Here is a 12,469-nt window from a genome sequence, read left to right on the forward strand (position 1 = left end):
GAGATAGCGATGAACACTTTTCTTTATACAGTGATGGGGTATTGTGAACTGCGGTATGCTTCTTTCCTCTTCTGCCACTTTCTACTTTTTAAAAGAAGGATGACTGTCTGACCTTCCTGTACCGGTTGTCTCAGCCCAGGCCAGCCATGGTTGCAGACAGACCGCCGGCTGGGTGCCTCCCTGCCGGTCCCCAGGCTGCCGGGCCTTCGCCGGCGCGGCCCCTTTAAGGAAGCAGACGGCGGGGCGGTCCCCGCGCTGACTGGCGGAGCTCGGAGCCACGTGGCCGTCTCGGGGCTGCAGCTGTTGCTGTTGCTGCTGCCGGGGTCGGGCTGCGGCCAGGGGGTTTGGGTAGGCACAGCTGGACCCCGGGAAGGGACGAGTCGACAGATGTGCGTGAGGAGGTCCCTGGTCGGCCTCACCTTTTGTACCTGCTACCTGGCTTCTTACCTTACCAACAAGGTGAGGGGGCGGGCGCGGGAGGCAGAGTTTGCACGTGGGAGGTTTGAGTCCGATAATCTTCCCCTGACAAACGGAGCCTCCTCCAGCTTTTTACCGCATTCTTCCTAGTGGCGATGGAGAGCGAACCTCCTCCGTGTGTGGGATGCTCTTTTAGAAATAGGATTTGTCAGCCTGTACTGTCCCTGTTTCCTGCACTGTAAAGCATGGCACATCTCCAGGGAAACAGGATTTTTGGGCTGGCCACTTCCCGGGAACTTGGTGTGGGGCTGTCTGTGCTAGTTTTAAGAGCAAGCAAGCAATTGGCTCCTGCTCTCCCGGGAAGGAAGAGTCAGAAGAAATCTGACACATCCTGCCTTTTTTCTAAACACGCCCCTGTCCTAGAGCCCCGTGAGGTTCCAGAAGCCTTTAAACAGAAGAGATTAAGCCGTCTCCCCCTCGCACTGCTGATTCCCGAATCAATTTTTTGTACGTCTCCACTGTAAGCACTTCAGGAGATTTTCATGGAATTATTTTAAAAAATAAAACGTACATTTAGTTTTAGGTTTAAACTAATGTCATGAAATCATGAAAACCTTTTGGCGAGGAGGCAGAGAAGCAGTGGTGCCAGGCTTGGGGTTTTGTTTTGCAAGGAGAGGGAAGCTGGCTTTAGGTTTGGTACCACGCAGGGAAAGGTTGGACCCAGTAGGACCGAGTGAGCATGGCTGGTGCATTACCTGTTGGCCTGGGCTCTGGGCTGGCCCCAGACAAAGTGGGAATACAGGGTGCAGGACCATCTGGCCCCACTGCGGGGTCTTACGGCGGGCTCCCCACCTGTTCCGCTCTTCCTCTCCCCTCTCTTCCTCTCTGGAAAAGAACCATCAACAAACAGCATTTCCTTCTACCTCCTATCCTACGGTGAATGGCTGCCTTTATATATTCAGAGGATGCTCCCCAACCCCCTTTCCTTCTCCAGTATGATTTTTGTTTTTATTTGTATTTCATTTTTTTGAGATAGAGTCTCACTCTGTCACCCAGACTGGAGTGCAGCGATGCGATCTCGGCTCACTGCAACCTCCGCTTCCCAGGTTCAAGCGATTCTCCCCCTCAGCCTCCCGAGTAGCTGGGGCTACAATTGTGCGCCACCACGCGGGGGCTAATGTTTGTACTTTTAGTAGAGATGAGGTTTCACCGTGTTGTCCAGGCTGGTCTCGAACTCCTGACCTCAGGTGATCCGCCCGCCTCAGCCTTCCAAAATGCTGAGATTACAGGTGTGAACCACTGCGCCTGGCCTCCAGTTGATTTTTAGTTATGGCGATATGCCTTTCAAGGTCCATAAATGCAGCCTTCCTGGGAGGCAGTTATGGGTTTTACTTCCTGGCTCCACTTACTTGGCATTTGGAACCTTACTCTTTCTAAACCTAAGTTTCTTAACTTTAAGATGGGACAGAGCGTGCTCTTGAAAGTGCTGTGGCCGGGCGCGGTGGCTCACGCCTGCAATCCCAGCACTTTGAGAGGCTGAGGCGACGCCAGGAGTTGGAAACCAGCCTGGCCAACATGGCGAAACCCCGTCTCTACTAAAAATACAAAAATTAGCCAGGTGTGGTGGCAGACGCCTATAATTCCAGCTACCCAGGTGGCTGAGGCAGGAAAATCACTTGAACCTGGGAGGCGGAGGTTGTAGTGAGCCGATTTCGCACTCCAACCTGGGCAACAGAGCGAAACTCCATCTCAAAAAAAAAAAAAAAAAGAAAGAAAGTGTTGTTGTGAGAGTTAATGGAAATGATGTTGGCCAGGCACAGTGGCTCAGGCCTGTAATACGACCGCTTTGGGAGGCTGAGGTGGGCGGATCACCTGAGATCGGGAGTTTGAGGCCAGCCTGGTAGATATGGTGAAACCCCATTTTGACTAAAAACACAAAAATTAGCTGGGCGTGGTGGCGGGCGCCTGTAATCCCAGCTACTCGGGAGACTGAGGCATGAGAATCTCCTGAGCCAGGGAGGCGGAGGTTGCAGTGAGCAGAGATCAGGCCACTGCACTGCAGCCTGGGCAACAGAGTGAGACTTCATCTCAGCAAAAGAAAGGATGTTTGTAAGGTAGGTGCCTAGTGCTTGCCATTGTAGCAAACTATAAGGTAAGTGGTCCTTACTCTGGAAGAAAAGAAAGGACAATCTTTTGTTTATACTGTGACAGTAATTAATAACTTTTAACAGATTTGTTTTCTTCTCATGGGACAAGTAGCTAAACTAAAGGAAGATTTTTTTTTTTTTTTTGATAGCACCTACTGAGGAATTTGGGAATTTGTGAAATCTCTGGATTTTTCAATTTAACTATTCTAATTTGTCTAGTGAACCTGATGGACATAATGATAAAATTTTACTTTAAAACAAAATAACTTTTCTTTTATTTCCATATAATCATTAGAAGGGGTAGATTAACACATCTGTCATGAAAGCCCATGAGCCATGGCATTGGTTAGATAAAAAACATTTTATCTAAGCAAAAAAAAGCAGACAAATAGCATTTAGTTCATAGAAATTTATGCCCCTCTCTGGATGTACATTTTCTTTCTTTCTTCCTTTCTTTCCTTTCTTTCTTTCCTTTCTCTCTCTCTCTCTCTTTCTTTTCTTTTCTTTTGACACAAGCTCACTCTGTCACCCAGGCTGCGGTGCAGTGATGAAATCTCAGCTCACCACAACCTCCGCCTACCGGATTCAGGTGATTCTAGTGCCTCAGCCTCCCGAGTAGCTGGGACTACAGGCGTGCACCACCATGCTGGGCTAATTTTTATATTTTTAGTAGAGATGGGGTTTCGTCATGTTGGCCAGACTGGTCTCGAACTCCTGACCTCAGATGATCTGCCCACTTCAGCCTCCCAAAGTGCTGGGATTACAGGCATGAGCCACCACACCTGGCCTGGATGTACGTGTTCATTTGTGGTACTTTTACAAAATTTTTTATAAATTTTTGTCTGTTTTTTGAGACAGGGTCTTCTTCTGTCACCCAGGATGGAGTGCAGTGGTGCAATCATGGCTCACTATAACCTCTGCCTCCCAGGTTCAAGCGATCCACACACCTCAGCCTCCTCAGTAGCTGGGACTATAGGCACGTGCCACCATGCCTGGCTAATTTTTGTATTTTTTTTTTTATAGAGACAAAGTTTTGCCATGTTGCTCAGGCTAGTTTTTAACTCCTGGGCTCAAGCAATCTGCCCACTTTGCCTTCGCCTCCCAAATGCTGGGTTTACAGGTATGAGCCACCGTGCCCAGCCAACAAATTTAATAAAAAAGCCAAAATACCTTCCATGTGTATAATGCGTCTAGGTGTTAGATTAAATTAAACAAAGTTGTTTGGTCCCAAGACTATATAATCTGAATAATCGAAATCATAGCTGACCACAGGCCCTGAGAATGTAAATACGATGGTTTGGAATGCTTTGGCTTGGGGATGTTGGGAAGTGTCAGAACTAGTGGAAAGAGTAGGTCAAGAACAGCTTTTGTTTATTCTGTGACAGTAATTTATAACTTTTAATAGATTTGTTTTCTTCTCATGGGACAAGTAGCTAAAGGAAGATTTTTTTTTTTTTTTGGTAGCACCTACTCAGGAATTTGTGAATTTGTGAAATCTCTGGTTTTTTCAATTTAACTATTCTAATTTGTGTAGTGACAAATTAGTGGCAGGAAAGAAGGGGAGACAAAGGAGATTGTCCACAGAGGGAGGAGGAGGTGAGCTCCAGAGTGGAGGAGAGGAGATGGGAGAGCCAGGGAGGTTGTACATTATGAGACCCTGGTGAGGAACTTTATATCTCTTGGAAGCTTGAGCCTTTTATGGCCATTGTTTCATCTTCTCAACCAGGACGGTGATGTTCCCTTCTGGCAATCAAGGCTCAGGGGGGTCTGCTTGGACCAATTAGAGGCCAACTGGGAAGAAATCTGCAGTGGATACCCCATGAGCATATTCATTCTACTATGAGCATATTCTACCATGAGCATATTCTATCATGAGTGTATTCTACTATGAGCATATTCTACTATGAGCATATTCTACTATGAACATATTCTACCATGAGCATATTCTACCATGAGCATATTCTACTATGAGCATATTCTATTATAAGCATATTCTACTCTAATGTGGCAAAGAGCATGTAATTTCTCTGCCACATTAATTTTCTTTTGAATTAGTGAAGATTTTTTTTTTTTTGTCTAAAGTAGAGGATGCTTTCTTCTCGTTTTTTGAAGCTTCCATTTCAGTTTATTTCCGTATTCCTTAGTGTAATTTTCTCCTTCAGCCATTCCTCTATTTATTTGTAGAAAGAAAATTATTTTGAAAAAATCTTATATAGCTCATTCTGACCCCTTCTATTGTTTGCAAGAATGGTCAATATTTGTTAGAAATTTGAAGCAGCAAGTGTGCTGTCAAAGGAAGCTGCCCTAGGTAGGGAGGGAGGAGAAAGCACCACACCCTTGAGCTCTGGCTTGGTGGCCTGGGCTGGCCCAGGCTGATGACATGTTCCTCTGTCCTTTGGGAGGTTCCAGCTGTAATCAGGCCCTAGGCAACCAGCTGTTCTTCTTCCCGTCATAGCAATTGAGCCTTCAGCTCAAAGGCAAAGTTCATTTCTGATCTGGACAAGTGGTTGGCATTTGTAAAATACAAATAATTTATTAAATTAATAAATACTAAAACCTCAGTGAAAATAAATGGGTAAATGGCAGAAGTAGACAATTCACTGAAAAAAGAGATACAAGGCCGGGCACAGTGGCTCACGCCTGTAATCCCAGCACTTTGAGAAGCTAAGACAGGTGGATCATCTGAGGTCAGGAGTTCAAGAGTAGCCAAAAATTAGCCAGACGTGGTGGTGCGCACCTGTAGTCATGGCTACTTGGGAGGCTGAGGCAAGAACACTGCTTGAACCGGGAGGCAAAGATTGCAGTGAGCCAAGATTGCATCATTACATTCCAGCCTGGGCGACGGCGAGACTCCATCTCAAAAAAAAAAAAAAAAAAGAGTTGCAAGTGGATAATAAACATAAGAAATTTGCTTACATACCTTTCAACGGCTCCATTTTTTTTTTTTTTTTTTTTGAGACAGAGTCTTGCTCTGTTGCCGAGGCTGGAGTGCGGTGGTGTGATCTTGGCCCACTGCAACCTCTGCCTCCCAGGCTCAAGTGATCCTGTCACCTCAGCCTCGCAAGTAGCTGGAACTACAGGCTTGCACAACCACGTCCAGCTAATTTTTGTATTTTTTGTCAAGATGGGGTCTCACCCTGTTGCCCAGGCTGGTCTTCAACTCCTGGGCTCAAGTGATCCTTCTGCCTTGGCCTCCCAAAGTGCTGGGATTACAGATGTGAATAGCTCCCAAATTGCTCCTTCTCTTCCCTCAAGAACCTCATTGCTAGGGCTTTGCTGTTCAATCCAATAGCATTTTGTCTGAACAACACTTCTCAGTGATGTGAGGAATTGCCAGAAGGGGACAGCAATTAGGACCTTGATTCCATTTGTCATAGATTTCTTTTTTCTCTGTTCTTTAGCAAGGTGAGGCAAGAGTTTCAGAATCTTTGATTTCGCCCAGTATGTAGGCCAAAGCTAAGCACACAATAAACTAAATATTTATTGTCATAATGAAGTTTGTTAAGGGTATTTCAGGCCATGACTCAGATGCTCACTTAATCCTTTCCTTTTCTCCATATGAGAATAAAAATATCAGAAAAGTAGGGAGGAACATATTGAATTATGTAGTAAATAGATTTCAAGGAAGAAGAGGAAGTGTAGAACAACGCATAGGCAGTTAGCCATAATTGTGGCATTTAGGAGCTCAAACAAGGAGAATTCTGTGTGGACTAATCCCTGGGAAAAAAGAAGATACATAAACTTGCCCAACACCAGTCCACTCCATTTTTTTAGAGCATGTGAAGGATCAGTAGAGTCCTTGCCTAAAGCCATTTGAAGGTTTTAGACTAAAAAAATAAATTCTTGGTGGTCAATAATAGGAAAAAAATGGAAAAGATACCCAGAAGGATAAAACACAATTCCTTCACTCATAAAGTGCTGTAAATTCAATTATTATCCATAAATATACATAAGAGAAATAGAAATTGACCTTGAGGTGGTTTTAAAAAAGTCCGTAAATGCTAAAACACAGCAAAAACTATAACTCCTATGCAGAATTAGTCTGAAAAAATCATTTAATGCAAACAACATACAAAATCCTAAGATGCAGAATTAGTTTGAAAAAAAAAATCATTTAATACAAAAGACATACAAAACCCCAAAAATTGAAGGACAACAAAGGAAAGAAAGACTAGGATGTGGTTTTACTTGAAGAGAAACAAAGAAAGGATTGGATTTTTAGGTAAACTGGACCATAGATAAAGTGGATACCCTGAGAAAACAGACTGTGTCCGGGGACTTGTCTGAATGACTCTGGGGCTGCTACAGTTACAATGTGACATTTCTGGCATCTGGGAAGGTGCTGAGTGTTCCAACATCTGTAACATCAGACCCAGCTGCTGTGCTTCCCTGTTTGCTCATGATGCCAGCTGCATTTCACCAATTAAAAGACAGCCAGGCTTCTGGCAGCGCTGGGAAAAAGCGGCTCAATCTCTTTTTTCTTTTCTTTCTTTTTTTTTTTTTGAGATAGACGCTCACTTTGTTGCCCAGGCTGGAGTGCAGTGGCACGATTTCCACTCACTGCAACCTCTGCCTCCTAGGTTCAAGCGATTCTTCTGCCTCAGCCTCCTGAGTACCTGGGACTACATGTGTGCATCACCACGTCTGGCTAATTTTTGTGTTTTTAGTAGAGACGGGGTTTCACCATATTGGCCAGGCTGGTCTCGAACTCCTCACCTTGTGATCCACCTGCCTCGGCCTCCCAAAGTGCTGGGATTACAGGCGTGAGCCACCGTGCCCGGCCGGCTCAATTTCTTTAGTATGACTTAGGAGGTCATTTGTTTGCCCAGTTTGTGATTTTGATGAGAATAATGGCCTTTTTAAAACTTGAATTTACCTAGGTTATGTGGTTATGTTTCTTTAATAGAAATGTCTTTGATTATATGGTTTGTCAATTTTCTGTCATTTGAAATGTCCAATAATCTGGTGTTTGTTTTTCAGTATGTGCTGTCTGTCTTGAAATTTACCTACCCTACATTATTCCAGGGGTGAGTATCTCCTTGCTCTTTATGTACATTTTTAGGAAATGTCCAACCAACATCATTCTTTGAAATAGTATTAATAACTGCATAGATTTTTTTTTTTTTTTTGGCAAATAGACATATTGTAAGATATTTAGCCACCTTATTAACAGACATTTATGTTCCATTTTGGGAGTTTGAAAACAATGTTACTAGACATTTTTGTGTTCAAGTCTGCCAAATTTCCAACTATTTCTTTGGGATTGATTCCTACATAAGAAATTTGGGTTAGGCTAGGCATGGTGTCTCATTACTATAATCCCAGCACTTTGGGAGGCTGAGGCAAGAGGATTGTATGAGGCCGGGAGTTCGAGACCAGTCTGGGCAACATAGCAAGATGCTGTCTCCAAAAAAAAAAAAAAAAATGAAAAAGGAAACTGGCTAACCATATGCAGAAAAATGAAACTGGACCTCTATGTCTCACCATATACAAAAATTAACTCAGGATGGATTAAAGACTTAAATTTAAGATCTCAAACTCTAAAAATCCTAGAAGAAAACCTAGGAAATAGTTTTCTGGACATTGTCTTAGACAAATAATTTATGGTAAGTCCTCAAAAGCAAATGCAACAAATACAAAAATTGACAATTGGTACCTTATTAAACTAAAGACTTTCTGAACAGCAAAAGAAACTATTTTTTTTTTGTTGTTGTTTTTTTTTTTTGAGACGGAGTCTGGCTCTGCCGCCCAGGCTGGAGTGCTGTGGCCGGATCTCAGCTCACTGCAAGCTCCGCCTCCCAGGTTCACGCCATTCTCCTGCCTCAGCCTCCCGAGTAGCTGGGACTACAGGCGCCCGCCACCTCGCCCGGCTAATTTTTTTGTATTTTTTAGTAGAGACGGGGTTTCACCGTGTTAGCCAGGATGGTCTCGATCTCCTGACCTTGTGATCCGCCCATCTCGGCCTCCCAAAGTGCTGGGATTACAGGCTTGAGCCACCGCGCCCGGCCAAAAAGAAACTATTAACAGAGTAAAGAGAGAGCCTACAGAATGGGAGAAAATATTTGCAAACTATGTATCCAACAGAGGACTAATATCCACAATCTATAAGGAACGTAAATAAATCAACAAGAAAAAAACTAAATAATTCCTTTAAGAGTAGGCAAGGTCCACGAATAGACACTTCTCAAAACAAGATGTGCAAGTGGCCAACATACGAAAAAATGCTTAACATCACAAATCATCAGAGAAATGCAATTCAAAACCACAATGAGACACCACCTCATACCAGTCAGAATGGCTCTTATTAAAAAGTCAAAAAATGGCCGGTGTGGTGGCTCACGCCTGTAATCCCAGCACTTTGGGAAGCCAAGGTGGGTGGATTACCTGAGGTCAGGAATTCAAGACCAGCCTGACCAGCATGGTGAAACCCCATCTTTACTAAAAATACAAAAAAATTAGCCAGGCATAATGGCGCATGCCTGTAATCCCAGCTACTTGGGAGGCTGAGGCGGGAGAATGACTTGAACCTGGGAGGCGGAGGTTGGAGTGAGCCGGAGGTTGGAGTGAGCCGAGATCGCACCATTGTACTCCAGCCTGGGCAACAAGAGTGAAAATCTGTCTAAAAAAAAAAAAAGGCAAAAAATAACATGTTAGCAAAGTTTTGGAGAAAAGGAAATGTTTGTACACTGTTGGTAGGATGGTGAATTAGCTTAACCCCTGTGGAAAGCAGCTTGGAGACTTCTAAAAGAATGAAAAATAGAATTACAATTTGACTCAGCAATCTCGTTACTGGGTATATACTCAAGGAAAATAAATTATTCTACCAAAAATGTACCTACACTCGCATGTATTTTATCACAGCACTATTCATAACAGCAAAGACAAGGAATCAACCTAGGTGCCCATCAACAGTGGATTGGATAAAGAAAATTTGGTATATATGTACATATGTGTGTATATATATGTATATATATACTGTGGAATACTACACAGCCGTAAAAAAGAGCACAATTACATCCTTAGCAGCAACATGTATGCAGCTGAAGGTCATTATCCTAAGTGAATTAGCATAGAAAGAGAAAACCAAATACTGCATGTTTTTACTTGTAAATGGCGGCTGAACATTGGGTACACATGGACATAAAGATGGAATGGTAGATACTGGGGATTCCCCAAGGGGAGAGTTAGGGAGAAACGTAAGTAAGGATTGAAAAACCACCTATTAGGTACTGTGTTCACTGGGTGACAGGATCAACAGAGGCCGAAACCAGCATCACACAATGTACCCGTGTAGCAAATCTGCACATACACCCCTTGAATCTTAAAAAAAAAAAAAAGAAAATTAGCTGGGCATGATGACATGAACCTGTAGTCTCAGCTACTCAGGAGGTTGAGACAGGAGGATTGTTGGACCCCAAGAGTTAGAGGCTGCGGTGGGCTGTGATCTTACCGCTGAACTCCAGTTTGGGTGACAAAGTGAGATCCTGTCTCTAAAAAAAAAAAAAAATTGATTAATTTGGGTTAAAGTGCATGAACTTCTTTAGTATTCTTGAATATTAACATATTCTTTTGCAAAAATGTTTGACCAATTGACATTGCCACCCAGCCTCTACATGAACGTTTCGATAATATTGTGCTCAAACTGTGATTCTCTTTGCTGATTTCATGAGCAAAAGGTGTATTGTTTTGTCGTATAATTTTTTAGGTTATTCATCAAGTTGGACAATTTTCTTATGCATATTATCCACTTGTATCTCTTTTCCGGTGAATTGTCTAGTTGTGCCTTTTATCCATTTATTTTCATTGAGGTTTTAGTGTTTTTCTTATTAATTTAATAAATTCTTTATATTTTAATGAGCTCAATCTGTTGTCCATTATGTTTTTGGAAATAATTTTTGCAATTTGTTCTTTGCCTTTCAATTTGTTTATAATTATTTCGATTATTTAAATATTTTTTATGTGGTCAAATATATTGACTGTTTCTTTCATGATTGCTTCCATTGCTTTTGTTTTTTTCTTCTCCATCATAAAACCATTTAGATATTCACCTATATTTCATTAAAACTTTATTCATCATTGTCAGTTTAATTTAGTGTATGGTGCAATGTGAAGAAATTGTCCCTTCCCCAGTAGTTAACTAATATATACTGGCCTCATTTATTCTGTAGTCCTTTCTTTTGCCTTATTCCCAAAGGCATAATCATCATTTAGATATTCACCTATATTTTCTTAAAGCTTTATTCAAGCTTTAATTGTTGACAGTTTAATTTAGTCTATGGTGCAATGTAAGGAAATTGTCCCTTCCCCAGTAGTTAACTAATTTATACTAGCCTCATTTATTGTGTAATCCTTCCTTTCGCCTTATGTCCAAAGGCATAATAATCTGTATATGTTTGTTAATATCATATACAGACTGTCCCAACTTAACGACGGTTGGACTTAAATTGTTTGACTGTATGATGATGTGAAAGCAATATGCTTTCAGTAGAAATCATACTTAAGCTTTTGAGTTTTGCTGTTTCCCAGGCTAGCGATATGCCATACAATACTCTCCCCTGGTACTGGGCAGTAGTAGCAAGTGGTGAGCTGCAGCTCTCAGCCAGCCACGCTACTATAAATGTTCTGAACATGTTTATGGTAAGTAGGCCAAGCTCTGGTGTTCGGTAGGTTATGTGTATTCAGTGCTCTTTCAGTTATGACGTTTTTAACGTATGATCAGTTTGTTGGGATATAACCCCACTGTAAGTTGAAGAGCATCTGTATAAAGTCATTTTTTGTCTGGGCACAGTGGCTCACACCTGTAACCTCAGCACTTTGGGAGGCCAAAGTGGGAGGATCTCTTGAGGTCAGAAGTTTGAGACCAGCTTGGCCAACATGACGAAACCCTGTCTCTACTAAAAATACAAAAATTAGCCAGGTGTGATGGTAAGCATCTGTAATCCCTGCTACTTGGGAGGCGGAGGCACGCAAATTGCTTGAACCCAGGAAGCGGAGGTTGCAATGAGCTGAGATCATGCCACTGCACTTCAATCTGGGCAACAATGTGAGACATCCCAAAAATAAAAGATTTTTTTAAAAAGTCATTTTTCTAAAGTCTCTTTTTGGGTATGTATTCATCAGTTTTGATGTTTAAGGGACTAGTGCTGAATTGGTTTAATTATTAAACCATTTAAATATGTAGTAGAGCCAGCCGTCCCTCATTCTTCTTCTTTTAAAAAAATGTTCGTTATATTATCACCGCTATGTTATTTCAGGTGAACTTTAAAATACTTTATCAAGCTCCTCCCTAATATTTCATAGCAAACACGTTTGTTTGTTTTTGTAGAGGCAGGCTCCCTCTCTGTCACACAGGCTGGAGTACAGTGGCATGATCATAGTTCTCTGCAGATTTGAACTCCTGGCCTCAAGCGATCCTCCCGGGATTACAGGCGTGAGCCACTGTGCCCGGCCTCATAGCAAAAGTTTTAAAGTATCTTCTGTGATTATGGATATTTTAGTCAATAAAGCTGGGATACCGGTTTCTTTCTTACAGAGAAGCAAGCATGTTTTGGTTCTGATTGTCTTTCCACATCTCTAAAGGTAGAGGGACTGATGGAATGTGCGTAGGAAAGGGTGATCTCTATGCTTGGATTGCCATTCTCCTCCCTGTCCTTGGATGAGACAGACTGAATGCACCTCCCCCATAGAATGTAAGATCTACAAAGGCAGGAATTTTGATTTATCCATTTTGTCACTGGCGTATTCCCAGTGCCTAGAACAATGCCTGGTGTCCGGTAGGGCAGAGCAACGTATTCTGCAGATGCCTGGGGTACATCAGTGAAGAAAACAGATCCCTGCCCTCATGGAGCTTGCTTTTTAAATTCCATCTGTTCCTTAAATTCACCTGTAGTGAATGGTTACCCTCC

The 12,469-nt window shown here is 42.5% G+C and overlaps 1 protein-coding gene across 4 annotated transcripts in view; it reads left to right on the forward strand.

Moving 5' to 3' along the window:
• Positions 1-283: 283 nt before the first annotated feature.
• The window catches only part of TMEM241 (transmembrane protein 241), a 146,906-nt gene continuing 134,720 nt past the window's right edge, over positions 284-12,469 (forward strand). For 3 of the 4 annotated variants that reach the window (XM_033178136.1, XM_033178138.1, XM_033178137.1), the window contains exons 1-2: positions 284-459; positions 7,545-7,591. In XM_033178136.1, coding sequence (XP_033034027.1) covers positions 388-459; positions 7,545-7,591 — 119 coding nt within the window. In that variant the 5' untranslated portion in view covers positions 284-387. The remainder of the gene's footprint in view (positions 460-7,544; positions 7,592-12,469) is intronic. The other variant, XM_033178139.1, reaches the window with a different exon arrangement.

Source organism: Trachypithecus francoisi, unplaced genomic scaffold, assembly GCF_009764315.1.
Source record: "Trachypithecus francoisi isolate TF-2019V2 unplaced genomic scaffold, Tfra_2.0 Lachesis_group19, whole genome shotgun sequence".
NCBI classification, from domain to species: Eukaryota; Metazoa; Chordata; class Mammalia; order Primates; family Cercopithecidae; genus Trachypithecus; species Trachypithecus francoisi.